The 17019-nt window shown below is 35.2% G+C and overlaps 1 protein-coding gene and 1 pseudogene across 5 annotated transcripts; one reads left to right on the forward strand and one right to left on the reverse strand.

The window, feature by feature from the left end:
- The window catches only part of LOC107701422 (tubulin delta chain-like), a 4768-nt pseudogene extending 2919 nt beyond the window's left edge, over positions 1-1849 (forward strand).
- Positions 1850-6100: 4251 nt separating this feature from the next.
- On the reverse strand, positions 6101-14790 carry LOC107701424 (vacuole membrane protein 1). 5 transcript variants are annotated; one of them, XM_016503426.1, is made up of 10 exons: positions 14511-14689; positions 13873-13979; positions 13439-13571; positions 12565-12655; positions 12266-12376; positions 9981-10145; positions 9262-9393; positions 8334-8414; positions 6737-6853; positions 6101-6303 (listed from the first exon to the last, which is right to left on the reverse strand). In XM_016503426.1, the coding sequence occupies exons 2-10, from the start codon at positions 13949-13951 to the stop codon at positions 6238-6240; spliced, it is 975 nt and encodes a 324-aa protein (XP_016358912.1). In that variant the 5' UTR covers positions 13952-13979; positions 14511-14689; the 3' UTR covers positions 6101-6237. The 5 variants fall into 5 exon arrangements, with proteins under 5 accessions (XP_016358912.1, XP_016358910.1, XP_016358913.1 ...); XM_016503424.1 differs by having other exon boundaries at positions 14478-14689; XM_016503427.1 differs by lacking the exon at positions 14511-14689 and adding an exon at positions 14453-14503.
- Positions 14791-17019: the final 2229 nt, after the last annotated feature.

Genomic DNA, 17019 nt, shown 5'->3' on the forward strand with positions numbered 1-17019 from the left:
TGTCTTTTTCATCCTTTGCCAATTTAAAAAAAAATATATATATATATAGCAGGCTAGAGACCTGAAGTAGTGTACATGCAAGCTTTTATCAGAAAACATGTTCTTGCAATTGGAACAGCGTTTTAACATTTTTACAAATGTATAGAAAACTAACATGCAAATTACTTCGATCAACAGATGGTTTTAAGGATCCTGCGTTATATGTGCCGTGGCTTAATGCCAATTTAAAAAAAATAATATATATATATATATATAGCAGGCTAGAGACCTGAAGTAGTGTACAATGCAAGCTTTTATCAGAAAACATGTTCTTGCAATTGGAACAGCATTTTAACATTTTTACAAATGTATAGAAAACTAACATGCAAATTACTTCGATCAACAGATGGTTTTAAGGATCCTGCGTTATATGTGCCGTGGCTTAAAACAGAAAATAGTTTCAGCACATGGACCTCTCCTGTCGCCTTCAATGGATATAAAAGGTCTGCCATTCTGGTCAGTAACAGCCAGTCCCATTTGAAACCCCTGGACAATATAGTCAGGAAGGCTTGGAATATGTTTGCATCAAGGTAAGAAATACAGTAACATAAATACTGGACAAAGTTTTGTATCGTTTTACTGATTTTTATTTTCCTGTAGGGCCTATGTTCATCAGTATACGAAGTTTGGAATCTCGGAGGAGGATTTTCTGGACGGTTTTACAGCACTGGAACAGATCATCTCCAGCTACACACACCTCTGATTTACCTGATCATACACAGCTCATCATAAAGAATGTGACAATACTGATTTCATATGATGTGCCTTTCCTGCCACGCAGTTAAATTCATCATTTTGTGATACAAATATTTATTTCTGTCTTTCAAAGCTGTAAATATATGGGTGAACTATCCCTTAGAGGTTTATTGAGGTTTACAGATGACTGTTATAATTATCAATTGAGTTTTTAATGCCTGCTTGTTTTTTTGTATATTGGCGAATTTTTCTTTCTCTGATATTTATGATTTCATATCCGAATTGGTTGTTTATATAAATTATAAAAATTTAAATATATAAAATATAAATGACTATAAGACTAAATCTTAAACGTCATCACTGCATATCACAGACAAGGACGGTGGAAGCACTGTCGCATCTCAGCTGAAATTCTCTAGATGGATGGACCCAAATACAGAAAAATCCTGAAGGAATCTGCACGTAGGCCTACAGCTAGAAAATGAAGGACGATTCATCTTACAACAATGACCCACAACAAAACTGCGTTTGAAAGCCTCAGAAAAGCCCTCAATACAATGATGCAATTGAGTTTGCACTGAAGAAGTGTTGTTCACTAATGGCCCCGCATCTAACCGTCATGCTGTGCTGCCTAAAGTTTTACCATACAAAACATTCTCTTTAATTATGCCTAAATGTTTTTTAAACCATTGACACTATAATGTGTTTAACGTGGCAAAACACATGCAAGAAGGAAACCAGGGTTTGTGAACTGCAGCATTTTATAGACAAACTGAAAACAGTTTTATTCTGTATAAATGTAACCCATCTTAATAGATCACATTTTTTCGCTTAAATAAACAACTGAATCTAATGAGAAAATGGCAAGCAGAAGAAGCCTATTACAGACTTAATAGACCTAGAAAACAAATCAAGAGTTAAAGAAGAAAAGCAAAATGTTTCAGTTAGCCTACATATGTTCACATATGATCTGCTTACTTAGTCTAATAAACTAGGAAATAATTCATTAGCTATTCAGATCCATTGAACACTGCAGAACACAATCATTAGTTAGTAGCCTACATAGTTCAGGTAAACATTTCTATCACAATATTCAGCCTCAAAATATGCAGATGGTGACCTCCCAAAATTTCAGGCAGCCTATTAAACTGATGTTGCCATATGACTTACAGTCAACACCAGTCTGATAAGCTACCTGACAGAATGGGACACTTACAACTGAATGAGCACAACACACTGAAACGGGACACTTCTTATAGCTCATATACGTGTGATTAGACAGACAGAAAAATAGACAGACGGATGATAGACACATAGAACAATAGACAGACTTATGACTGACACAGACATAGACACAGACAGACAGACATAGACAGACCGACCGATAGATAACCTTCCACATACCTTTTTTTAGGCCACATCCTCCAAATTCTGTCATCCATTGGTCTGAACCCAGAGAACCAAATTTTTCATTATGTATTTTTTTAACGTAAAATGCAAATGTAACACAACAGATGTATTAATTAATTTAATGTCAAACTAATTATGTAACAATAGTTCTGAGGGAAATCATAATTATCTACACAAATACTTCAGCCCAAAATAAGAGGAAAGTATGGATCAACATAGTTTTAGCTCAAAATGCACAAACATATGCAAATATTACATCTTAATTTTCTTGGGTTAAAAGTTACATCCACTAGTTTGTGACATTTTGGTTTAAGACCAGAGAATAAACATCATGTGCGCATAGTCAAAACATTATTTTACAAGATGTGCAAACTATTTAGAAACCACGATGATCTGAGTTGATATTGCTATCCTCTTTAAACAGTTAAAGAAATACAAAATGACATCAATATCGATTAAAAAAAAAACTGTCCCTGAAAATTCCAATCACAACACCGACCCTGCCCATCCATACCTGTATGTTAGAAATTAAATCAATCAATCTATCGATTAAGAACTGTATTCACTTCAATGGAAGCATGACCTCCAAATGTTGCATAAGGCATTGCAACAAATATGACTCCACACAGCCTGTTAACTAGACTGCCTTGGTTCTGTAAAGACAAAAATCTCTAAATGTTAAATCTGATTTTAAATAGCCGAGCACACTACAGACAAATGAAGAGGGACTCCACGTAACTAAAGGGATCTGAATGAACGTTAACATACAGAAGCGCACATAAATCAGTGCTCATGTAGCAGTTTTAGCTTAAATATTTAATTGGTTCCGAAACAGGAGCGTGAGATGGTTTTCTGTGAGTCCGTCATTTTGTTTTCTCTTCTGAGCACTTCTTCTGCTGGAGACGCTTGGCGTAGCTCTGTGCCATGGAGTTAAAGCATTAAAACAATCAGAATTACTCACGGGCCAAATTAAATTAGCCTTTAATATTTTTAGAATCAAGTAAAAGGTTTCTAAATAAAATAAAATAATAAAATGTGAGAATGAAATTGAATGAGAGTAATAAACAATTTTTTTATATATATATATCACATTAACAAAAAATGCAATTAAATAAATGCTCCAAATGTTGCATAAGGCATTGCAACAAATATGACTCCACACAGCCTGTTAACTAGACTGCCTTGGTTCTGTAAAGACAAAAATCTCTAAATGTTAAATCTGATTTTAAATAGCCGAGCACACTACAGACAAATGAAGAGGGACTCCACGTAACTAAAGGGATCTGAATGAACGTTAACAAATGAGAGGACATTTGTTAATTCTTACTGCTGCTGCTCCATCGCCCGCTGGGTTATGAAGCTTGGCTCTCTGGGCCTCCAAGTACTCCCTAAAAGGTTTCTGAAGAGATGCTCAGTTTTAGCTTAAATATTTAATTGGTTCCGAAACAGGAGCGTGAGATGGTTTTCTGTGAGTCCGTCATTTTGTTTTCTCTTCTGAGCACTTCTTCTGCTGGAGACGCTTGGCGTAGCTCTGTGCCATGGAGTTAATGATGGACAGAATAAAATAGCACACCATGACCAGCACCACTTTCTCAAATACCCACGAGAGCCAGCTTTCACCCTGCAGAAAAAAAGACAAATTATATATAAATACATAATTATAAAAATGACTCAGTGAGGACTTTTGGGCCACATTAAACTTCTTTCATATTTTTAGAATCAAGGAATATCTTTTAGAAAAATAAAAACAGAATTACTTACAGATTTTTGGGCCATATTAAATTTGTCTTTCATATGTTCATAAATTTGTAATAAAGAAATTTGGGCTTTATTATATTTCTATTTTTATTATATTTCTCATTATTTTAAAACATTACTTAATGAATCAGAATTACTTAATGAAGATTACATTTTTAGAATTAAAAAAACACCATTAGGAAAAAAAAGAAATTCACTTTTAATTTTTAGTTGTAAGCAATTAATGAGGAAGTGACTCAATATTGGGTCATCACTGCGATGTAGAAAGAACCGCCCAGTTTTGGGTGGGCGTGAATGTCAGTGAAACCAAGCTATCATGTAGGATCAATTATAATACTTCTGCACCACATATCTTCAGTTTCAGATGCAATTATCATATCTTTATTACATCGAAAAGCGCAGAAATACTATTGAAAGGAACCACAATATGAAGTCTGAACGTTACTGGTCTCACCACAAGAAAACTCCCAACAGGCTGATGATTAACAACCTCAAGTTAGAGCGGCACATCGAATTCATGTGATGAAACTCGTAATTATGAAGTGCTTTCGATGTGGCTTGATTATAAAGCTACAACTGTCGCGCCTCATTCAGAGATGACTAGTAGTTTCATTTGTTCTTTTGAGTTCCAACATGGAGACCACATCTCTACTGTTGAGTCACTCTGCTACATCATCTCAATTCTGACTGCATCCCCTGCTAAACTCACAGACATCACCATAAATGGTGAAGATTTCTCATGCTTACTAATAAGTGGCTTTAGTATGTGATGCAAATGTAGTGTTGGTGTATCTCAAGGTCTCATTTCACCCTACAATCAAATGAAAAGCATTACAAAGATGATCATAAACAGTCTTAATAGTCAACTACAGGTTTTTAACAGTTTTTAAATGGCAATTAAGCACATCTTTCTTCACCCAAGGCTTTAGCTTTGAGCTCTGATGTACTTCAATGTCAATGGCACGACAGAGAAACAAAAAAATCTTAATGGTCTTAAAATAGGATCAATTTACGCAATATAATTTCTTCTTTCTTTATGATTTTTAGGTGAAATGTGACCTGGACGGATTGAGCAGTACAGAGGAACAGAAACTATAGATGATTCAGACTAAACAATGCTAAGAACCGGACTGTGTGAAAGGGGTTTGCAGGCAAGCATTAACAAAAAAAGCACGCCACAGCTCATGAAAGAGTTCAATGAACCCTGCTAGATCCTTTTTTTGGTTTCCTTTTGTGCATTTACATGTCACAATGACATTTCTTTCTTATAGGTAAAATAAATTAATCTTTATTTCCATCTATACACTACTACTCATAAGTTTTTTTTATGTTTTTAAATGCTCACCAAGGCTGGATTTATTAGATCAAAAATGCAATAATATTCTGAAATATTATTACAATTTTAAAAAGCTGTTTTATATTTGAATATATTTTAAAAAGTAATTTATTTCTGTGAGGCAAATCTGAATTTTTAGCATCATTACTCCAGTCTTCAGCGTCACATGATTCTTCAGAAATCATTCTAATATGCTGATTTGGTGCATTTCTTATTATCAATGAAAAGAAAAATGTGTGGCTTATTTCTGTAATACATATTTTTTTCAGGATTCTTTGATAAAAATATTTTTATAACATTATATATGTCATTTTTTTACCAATGTAATGCATCATTACTGAACAAAAGTATTACATTTAGAGCTGTCAAACGATTAATCGCAATTAATCGCATCCAAAATAAAAGTTTTTGTTTACATAATATGTGTACTGTATATATTTATTATGTATATATAAAGACACACACATACAGTATATATATTGAAAATATTTACATGTATTTACGTGTATATATTTATATTCATATAAATTATATCACACATAAATATATTTAATATATAAACATAACATATTTTTCTTAAATATATACATGCATGTGTGTGTATTTATATATACATAATAAATATACATAGTACACACGCATATATCATGTAAACAACAACTTTTATTTTGGATGCGATTAATCGTTTGACAGCACTAATTAAATTCTTTAAAAAAAAAATCTTGCTGACCTCAAAACTTTTTAACATTAATGTGTATATATATTTTTCTCTCAATTTTTTTATTCATTGTGCATGATTCATTAAATGATTAATGATACAAAAAAAAAACACTTTTAATTACCACTCATAAAGCCAAAAGCAAACAAACCATCTTCAGAATGTGCACAACCACTATAATTTCATGCATTCTTGATTCATGTATCTGTTATTTATTCGCTATAATGTTTAGCGTTGTTTACACAGGGTGTCCATATTCATCTCACGCTGGTGTCGTTACTCACCCGATCACAGAGACCATCTGCTCCACTATGTGCTTGCTGAATGTTATGATAACAAATAGTTTCTGTAGAGAAGCAAAAAGTAGATAAACATTGTCAGACAATGAATCAACGGCATGTTCCTCAAGGCGGCGGTTGCATGCAGCAGATCTTATGTTTCGTGTCTTTAGGAGACAGTGAGACAATAACTCTGTGATGAGACATGTGACACCCGGTGAGATCACTGACTCACTCATGCTCATGATTTGATCGTTTGGATGAAATAAGCAGACCTGAAGACATCAAATGCACCGCTGTCTAGAATCTGCTTAGTCAACATTTAAAACTCCGAGGAGCTACATGCAAAGGTGTGTCTTTGATGATCTAGTGGCACCAGTCAACTGAAAAATTACTTTATGGGAATTATCTCTTTAATTATGACTCACTCAAAAAGCAAAACACTTCTGTTTAGAAGCGTTTAACAAATATGTAACATTTGTTTTCATACTCTTTACATACCTGAATGTGCATCTTAATAATGGCCTTTCCGATGAGAGTCGCTCCAAAGAAGGTCCAGAATGGAATCAGGAAATGACCACAGGTGATTCCAGCCAGGTCAAACAAGGGATTTGGGATCTGAGAAACATTGTAAGCACTGGTAAACACTGAAAGATAATATACTGGAAAATCAATGTGAAACTCAGTACCAAGTATTGCATTAAACCCAGTGAACGCAGAACATTAACTGCTTATTCACACTGGATATGTTACTGTAAACCATTTACATTTGAAATCTGTAATTATGAAATAGGCAAAAAATAAAGACATTTTATTAAAAAAATGATAGAGGTAAGTAAATGAAGAGACATACTCCATTCATAATATATAACATTTCATAATATATAAAAAAATAAAGGTAATTGTGACTTTATCTCTCAATTCTGAGTTTACATTTTGCAATTCTGGTTTTTCTTCTCTGAATTCTGAGTTTGAATCTCGCACATTTTTTTTTTTTTTTGTTTCCGCACCAAATAAAGTGAATTGCAAGATTATATCTCACAATTGACCTATCGGCAAGCCCCTCCCCTCAAACGCAGATGAGCCAATGGCAGTCGAGTATCAGTTGCACGGGGAGCGGAACTCGGACATCTTTCGGTTTAAGCGCCATAGAGAAACACTGGAAGACCCGAAGCGCTCAACGGTTTGATGGCGTTTATGCTACAAAAATGGAAAAAAACTATGTGTCTGCGGTACTTGTAACACTGATTCAAGGTATCCTGAGAGGATAGGCAATAGAATTTATTACATTTCCTAAACCCAACCAAAACAGCAAAATGTCCCTAAGCATTCAACCCCAATCACAATGAAGAAAAAAAACGTTCATTTTCTGGTCGTCATACTCTCATTAAGTTACAATTTTCAGCTGCTCAAGTAGAACGTTAATGTCATCTTGCGTTTCAGCAAGGTATCTCTGGCTAAAACCAGCTAACGTTAAAGTTAGTGAGTCAATGCTATTACAAACCTAAATAGCGGACTGTTCTCACGTCATGTACAGTGTAGGTCAAAAACACATAAACGAAGGTCTACATTTCAGTGCCTCTCCATATTAAACTGGTTAAATGTACATTAATTTAATCGTACCCTGCGATACATGAACAGTGTTGATCCTGCGTCTTGTCATCCGCGATCCTGACGCCTGTAACATGAGACTTCTCCATTGTGCATTGTGATCTGTAAACCCTCCCTTCGAGTTACCCACCGTATTTATTTTAAAATATTTTATATATCCCTCCATGGTATATTTAATTCCCACTTGAATGGTGGCCCTTCTGTGTCCAAAATTGTATAAAAACATCGTGGGACAAGGTTTTCACACTGACAGCTGTCATTGGAAGACAGTGCGCAGCTCCGTTTGTTTGTCCGAGGGAACAACGGTAACTAAGGGGGGCGGGGCTTAACGATATGTCAATTCAGACTTTTCTTCTCATAATTGGAAGTTTGTTTCTTGAAAGTCTTGAATATCTCACAATTCTGTGTTAATATCTCAGAATAGTGAAAAAAACAAAACAGAAATGTGGGATAAAATGGGAAAAAAACGTTCAAGAAAGTTACTTACGGAGGCACAAGCTAGAATTCCAAAAAATCCCACTTTCTGCACCATGTTTTGCACTGCAAGCTTGGCTCTTGTTGCAAAATCCTGTAAGAAATTTGACAATTTTAACATTTAGGTAAAAAAAAAAAAAATAGATATTTGGGCTTGACAGACAATTGATCTTAGGATTCACCAATCTACATGACTTTTTACTACTGCTATATAAAATTGACTTTATATTATTTGAAACTATTTATTTAAAATCTAAAATCATATCAAAAATATTAAATAATTAGGAACTATTTGTATTTTATTATAATTATTTTTTTATATTTAAATAAATTATTCATTGTATATTGTTTTAGAACAATTTATGAAGTAAACTTTCAGCTAAATTACAAAGAAATAAAACATATTATAAAAAAACTTTTCAAATATATTTTACAAAAATTATTTAAAATAATTACTTTTGTGTATGATTCTGCAAAATAAATAAATAAAAAGTATGCAATTTTGCTGATTAATCACTAAACTCTGGGGTAAAATGCACCATATTAAAGCGCTCCAATTAAAAATCTTTGTGTGAAGGCAGACCATGTGGGGTCCACTTAGACACTAAGAAGCTGTGATTAAAGGGAAGCTCTACTTCTGAGTCACCCGCTGCTCAAAGGGTTTACTGGAAGTCAGGGGAGAGCCCTTCCAAGAAATCATGTGACCCATAAGTGAACCACAATAGCGAGGGCTCATGGGAATAAGACACTGGGACACCTCCCACTAACAGGATACAGTATCAGCTGCATCATGGGGGGCATCACTGTCGGAGCACTGGAAGGAAATGGTTAGTTAAGCTTTGAACATCTACCAGAGCTCCTAATGATGATCAAAAGGAACTGCTGCCTGTGTGAAGGTGAAGGTTCGGACATGCGGGTCCAGTATGAGATTAAATCCTGACCTGTGCGCTCTGTGCCTGCTCCAGCATCTCCTCAAATTCCTCATAGTCTTCATCATCAGGATCTGCTCCAGACAGCCGTGCCGCCCGTGCCATGAAGTAAGGAGGCAGCTCTCCAATAGCTGTGCCCGCACCCTGCAAACAGTCACAAATGATGAGCCTAATGGGGACAACATGTGATTCATCATAAAGGTTTTTGAGAACATAGTTCAAGCTTGAGATATAAATTTATATGGCAAAAGATGCCAAAAAGGATCAAAACATTAGATTGACTTCTGATAATCAAACGCAAAGGATTTGCATAAACAGAAGTTTTAAATAATGCAAACTTAAATTAAAAAGCTGATGCAAAGCATTGTTAGCAAATGTTTATAACAAAATTATTTAATAATTACAAAAAGATAAAAATCTAAAATTGTGTTGGGGGAAAAACAAATATTTATTTATTTATTTATATATATATATATATATATATATATATACATACACACACATGTAATATATATAATTGTATTGTTTTTTTATTATCATACATAATTCAATAAACATTTTATTTTTTTAAACAGAGGTGGTGACATCATACTTGTTGCAGGGTTTGAAATAAGTCCACAAAATTTAGTGACCGCTTTTTACACTTGGCAAGAGTTTTGACTTTCAAGAGTGCCTTAAAGTGAGCAGCTTTAGTACTTGATGAGGAAAGACTGCGCTGTGAAAACACTCACCCACATGCAGGCCTCCAGGCGAACCTTCGACATGATGATCCATAATGAGATGCTCTCCTGCAGGACCTCCTCCGGACACACTATCTGGGCTGGGTAGGGCGGCTCGGGAAAATTCACAGAGCCACATTCATATGCAGCCAGGGTGACAGAAGCTATGTGTGGACCCTGGAGGAAATGATGCAATCACATGTTTACAGACTGAAATAATACTTCACGTGAGCATGAACATTTCTTTTCCATGAGCGCGGTCACATGCACAGCATGATACATTTCTAAGACTTGTACCTCACAAGTAAAATAAACAATTGTTCGTTGACCAAGTACATAAAACTACCTCAAAAGCACTTGTGGTTCAAATGCAACCGCAAAAAACTTGTGACATCAATGCAGCGCGATGGAAAAACCGCAACACCTACTGAATGACAATTCATTTGCTAAGTGAAAACAGACATTGATGTCATTCATTCCCACAGTCGGTCTGTCCGTGGGAGATGATACGTGGTAGAGGAGACTGGACAATATACCATGTCTTGCATTTTTAACCTCTGATTAACCTTGCATAACCGAAGGAGGCAAGAATGAGTCAGGTGGTACCATTCAGTGGACAGATCCATCCAAATCAACCTTAATCCAACAGAAAATACCATACAGATGCATTAAGTGATACGGAAACCTTTATTTTCTCACTTCAAACGTTGCTTTATGATGACCATAAAGCAACAAGATATCCAAAACCTACATTAAAAAAAGCCTGTTAAACCTAAACCCAGTCTAAATATTGATGTTAGGTCTTATGTTACTCTGCTGACTGTTGGGATCTTTACAGGCGGAGGTGATGTCAACCAGAGTCAGGACCATTTTTTAGTCACTTTCAGAGGAATGAGCTCATGACGGTGTCACAGCAAAGAGCCTGATACAGCGACGGTTTTATCTGGTTAACTCATTGCAATCAAGTTGATTTCCCAGACACTGAAACCTGACACAAGCCACTTCCCAAACTCAATCATTATATGCAGATGATGAGAACCTGCTAGTTTTGACAGGCTGGTTTCCTTATATTAGCCGTTTCCTTATATTAAAGTTTAAAGCAGGGCTTTTGGTGCCAAAGACCCACCAACAATTAGGTTTTTATTCAGCAAGGATGCATTAAAGTGATCAAAAGTAACAGGAATTTATAATGTTACAAAAAAATGTATTTCAAATAAACACGGTTCTGTTGACCTTTCTATTAATTAAGAATCCTGAAAAAAAAGTTTCCACAAAACACAGTTTCCACAAAAATATGAAGCAGCTCAACAGTTTTTAACGTTGATAATAGGGCTGCCCGATAAATCGAAATGGAATCGAGATCGCGATTCGACAGAAGCTGCGATTGTCATGCTAATAATATGAAATGTTTCTTGTGCAGTAAATCAGCATATTAGAATGATTTCTTAAGGATCATGTGACACTGAAGACTGGAGTAATGATGCTGAAAATTCAGCTTTGCATCACATCAATAAATTACATTCTAAAGAATATTTAAATAGAAATCTGTTATTTTAAATTCTAATAATTTATGATAATCAATTAATTTTACCAACCCCAAGGAAAAAAATATAATATTAAAGTATATTATATTAAGTACTGTATTATATTAAGTGTATTTTTTTTCCCCCAAAGTTAGGTGTATAAAACTGACCGTGACTGCCCTAAAAAGTAATAATTATTTTGTGTGTGCTTTTTTCTCTATAGTTTTTGTCCTTAAATTCAAAAAGAAAAGAAAAAAAAAAAAGAAAAAAAGAGTTTGACGTGTGGAAATGTTCATCTTTGCACAAAAGTCTGGTGGTGAAACACTGTGCATATTTGCACTTTCACATCCCATTCTTTCACAATGCAAAACAAACTGAGCACAAAGTACTAGAGTTCTCTTGTGACAAAGAAGGGGTGTGACTTTCACCACAGCCAGTGGAAGTGGACACTCTGACCACGGTCTCGCAGTTCAGTCTGAGTCAGTGGAAACTGGTGGAAGGTTCTGATTACGAGATCTGCTGTAGAGAAGCAGAGGAGCACATGCTCTCACTGTCACACTATTAATATACTCCAGTGGAACATCGAGCACACATACACTTCCCTTTTGACAGAGGGTCCCACTGGGCCCCTAACAGTTCATTTAGTGGAATACCTGACTGTACCGTATGTAAAGACCACCTGAGATGTGTTTCAGAACGTGTTTGTAACCATTGAGGTCATATAAATGTATGTATTTACATACATACAGCGGGGTCCAGCATAAGAATTCTTACCAGGTACAGAAGGAAAGTGTGCAGTCCAGTTCCAAGACCGACTGAAGACAAAATACCCAGGCCTACCCAGTAGGCACACCACAGGAACTTCTTCTCCAGGTACTGGACATACTACAAACAATACAAACACTAAGTTGATAAAGAATCAAGACGCTTCAGAGGAATAAATTCTCTAAATGACTACCTTATAGAAGCTTTATAAAGAAACTGATCTTAAGAAATGTTACAATAATTCAATTACATTAACAATACAACAATTCTGGCTACAACAAAGATGCTGTAGAAGCCCCTGAGCTCACCTCTTGATGTGCTCCTTCTATTGAGTAAGCCACTGAGAAAAGTGAAAAAAGGACTACAGTCAAAAATACCACACCTCTTCTCTGCCAAAGCCTGCAAAATAAATAAATAGCCACTGAATACTGATCTGTACTATTAAAAGTAGGTTCGATTCCATTACTAAAAGGTAGATCTGATTAGAAGTATGACTATAAATGAATTAAAATAATCCCAATTAGCCCTACAGTTCAAAGGTTTGGAGTCAAAAGATTTTTTTCATTATTTTGAAGTCTTGTGCTCATCAAGTCTGCATTTATTTGATCAGAAATACAGTAATAACAGTAATTTTACTATTATATATTGCAATTTAAAATACTGCTATTTCAACATAAAGTGATGCTGTGATGCCAAGCTGAATTTTCAGCATCATTACTCCAGTATTCAGTGTCACATGATCCTTCAGAAATCATTCTAATATGCTGATTTGCTACTCAAGGAACAAATTATTTTTTCAAACGGTTGTGCTGCTTCATGTTTTTATGGAAACTGATTCACTTTTTTCAGAATTTCTTAAAAGAACATTTATTTAAAAATGGAAATCTTTAGTAATCTAATTATAATTAGTAAATATATATATATATATATATACATTTTTAAAGAAATTAATACTTTTATTTTCTGACTTCAAACTTTTGAAATGTATTCAGTTCCCTCAGGAAAGACCCTGAATGATAGTTGTAAATATCACTCGGTGCCATTTCACTTTTTTAGCATTGATAGGAAATCAATTTCACCATACAAGGACAAATAATGTGGTTAAACTTCCCATAAACTATATATAAAAGACACTTAAAATTGAGTGTACAATTGTGAGTGAGTGTAAACTAAATTTCTTACTTCCATGTCCATTCTTTCAGGGTAATGAGGGTTTCTATGCAGAAATACTGTAGTGTGGTAAAAGGCCTCTTCCACAGTACTAAAGAGAGACGCTCTTCCTTGTCCAGCTGCTTTCTCTCTCTCAGAGATGAATCTGTGGGTACAATACACAAGCTTTTAAAATACCATTCAATTATATTTTAAAACAACATGCAAAGCATCCATTGGTGAGCAAGTGATGCTAAATTGGCCTGAGGGTGAGTACATTTTCAGCAAAAATTATTTCATTTTAGGGTGAACTATTTCTTTAAGATCAATGATGATAGATCAATCTATCCGTGACTAGGGCAGGTCTGTTTATCTCTGGTCCTGACCCTTGACCAGCTCAGCTGAGAGTTACGCTGTGGCTGCCAGCAGGTAATTGATTAATTCAGCTTTCCATCAGCTTAACAAACCTGTAGAACTGCCATTCTGCTTGTCTTTAGGGCCTAGTCTTTTCTGTGGCTGTTCACATTCTGCTCCATTTGCAGCCATCTCCCACTACTGTTTACAGTTCAGACACCTGCACACAGAAAACAAACTTTGCAATGTCATCATAAATGACAGCCGCTAAAACATGACTCACTGAGGTCTTGGGAAGTTTGCCGAAGGCAGACAAACATCTCAAATCAAATTTGGAAGTGTTGGTGGTTTGTCCTCTCAAGAAAACCTTGAGTGGATTAGTAGTTAGTCTTTAGGGAATAAATGTAATAAATGTTGATTAAAAAAAAAAAACTTTTTTTAATAATCTGATGATCCCAAAGACCATTACAATCAATAAAACTGACGAAAAAGAAGGAATTATAATGTATTCTAGTACCAGTATATTCATTTATTTCCATCACAGGACTCTGATCACCTGTATAGGTTGAACTAGGACCTTTAACTAGCACGTAAGCTAACCCAACTAAACTATAACTTCATAGCATAAGATTAACTAACTGATTAAATAGGGTTATAGTATATGAGAATTTTGAATACCTGTTGGGTAATTACCAATTATTTTAAATAAACAAAATACCATTTCCAGATTCCATTTACAGGTTATATTTACTTCAAACAGTCCATGTGGATGATGAACCGGCAAGAATTAGCTATCTAGGTTAGCTTTGAGTCCCCTGTCGCTGTTTATATTTGATTTCAGACTCAGCGTCGAGTACACAGTGATGTTCACATACTTTCGGGCTAAAAAGAGAGAAAGGTGTCATAACAGAGGTCATGTAAAGTGAAGGGACACAGTCATACCTGCAACCACTCTTCCGTCCCGACAGCAGCAATAAGCGACAACAGCCACAGGAAATGACTCACGTTCAGCTGGAGAACGGTTCAGTCGTTTCAAAATAAAAGACCCAGAGCGAACGACTGCCCGCTGACTGGCATCTGTTGAGTCGATTTTATCATAACGCTAAAATTCAGCGAGCTTTAGTTTGGCTGACATTTTCACCACGCTCTCAATATTATAGAAAGTTTGTCAATTTTAATTTAGGTTATCGCACAGCAGCTTCTCCGTATGGTTTGGGGGCTCTGTCGATGACAAAAATAGAAAGGCTATTTTAGGATGACTAATCAACACTTTTATTCTGCTACACGCGTATCCGGGATCAGAATATCTGACTTCTCAAGATTTTCTAGAGTACTATCGAATGACCGAAGGAAGTTCATGTCATTTCCCGTGTGCCTATTTATACACGTCTAAACTGTGTTGAATTTTAAACATTTTTTCCAGGCTTCTCTCTTATAGATTGATATAAATTAACATGTTTACATATACGTTTCTGCAAATTTAAAGTCTCCGCAATTCTCCCTCATTTTAAAGTTTTAGATTAAATTTGTGTAAAATATGTTACATCAGTAGCCTAATAAATGTTAATGTACATGAAGGGGGTCGCCTCATGGGCGCCACCATGTTGAGATCATATGATCCTGCCGATTTTTTCTTTTTGTGTAATATATAATAAATTATGGCTACACAAAATATTTTTTCAGTTCCTTCCAATATGACCGTCATATCCACTAGCAAAACTGAAAGGAAAAAAAAAAGACCATGTGCACCTTTAATGGCTGCTGTGTCTGTGATTTGTAGAAAAACAAAGTGGCAAGCTATATGATGGAGAATGGACAAGTTTCATTTTAATCTTTGCCAATTTACAATCAAGCCACCAAAATAATCACAATCCTGTGAATTTATTCCCCAGTTTTCTGAATCTGCAGATCGCACACAAATCTTACAGGTGGACAAAGCAAATATCCATTTGTGTATTCATTCTTCTGTACACTACGAATAGTGAGCTAGAACAGCACGACACCTGGCGCACACACAAACCTCAATACAAAGAATCGGATGAGTAAACACAGAAGTCAGAAGAATCAATGTATCCCTTGCTCATTTATGGAAATGGATTCACACAAGAAAGAGCACTGTATTCAATACAAGGAAAGGTCACCTGTTACACAAGGAGTGAATGAGATGTTAACTACGAGGTCGATCGGGGAAACCTGTTTAGGCTAAGGGATTAAAATCATTTACTATATTCATGTCTGTATGCGCTTAAAATTTCCATACAGCTACATATTTGTGTAGAATATCAGATTATTACTTAGTGTTAGCTAAATGTACCCATGGATGCATACGTTCATGTTCAAATATTGTTTAACCTTTTTTCAGAATATACAATAATGAAATGCATTAAACAGACTGACAGTGTAAGCTCTTCACATACAATACATCAAAATTAAGATAATCTACATTAGTTTCCTCTCACGACAGAGTGCAAATCAGATGCTTCACGACATATTTTAAGGTTAATTGCTCTTCTCGACACTCCACTTACATACACAACCCATGCCCCCTTAAAAAAAATTAGCTCACCAAAAAAAAAAATAATTATTAAGAAAGAAAAACTAGTGATATACGTAGCCTTAAATATGGAATGTGAAATAACAAAAATGTGGTCCGATTATTTTCTTTGACAACACAAATAAAAATGAAGTCCTTCATTGCATTTTAAGGAAAATAATTTAAAACTTTTTTTTTTTTTTTACTTTCTATAACCTTGTGAGTAGATCACAATAAGCTAGTAAGGAACTTAAGGAGAGATGGATGGACAGCTGTGGGCAGGAGGGCTTCACATGCCGTAGCCGAAGCCTGGCTGTGCGGGTTGGCCGTAGCCAGTCGCCGTGGGGTAGCCGTAGCCGTAAGGCTGCTGTGGGGGGACTGCGACATTGGGGCCTGCAGTGAGCATCAGTTGGGGTGTGCCTGGGAAAAATAACACAGGAGCATTAATACAAAAACTACCTACGACAGGTTATTCATCTCATTTAATGGGTTTTGAATGCAACTGTAAATTATTTTACATCAGGCTACTCGGCATTTGTAACTGTGGTAGACCAATATATTGGGCACATTTGGTATTTTGAAGTTACTGCAAATATATTTGAGTGAAAATATTACATTAATTATATTATATAATTAAATATCAATTCCATTCATGCTAGAACTAAACGGAAAAAAAAAAAAAAAAAAAAACCACAAAAAAAAAAAAAAACCATACAAAAAAAAAAAA

This window comes from Sinocyclocheilus anshuiensis, unplaced genomic scaffold (genome assembly GCF_001515605.1).
Source record: "Sinocyclocheilus anshuiensis isolate Anshui unplaced genomic scaffold, SAMN03320099.WGS_v1.1 scaffold1906, whole genome shotgun sequence".
NCBI lineage: Eukaryota > Metazoa > Chordata > Actinopteri > Cypriniformes > Cyprinidae > Sinocyclocheilus > Sinocyclocheilus anshuiensis.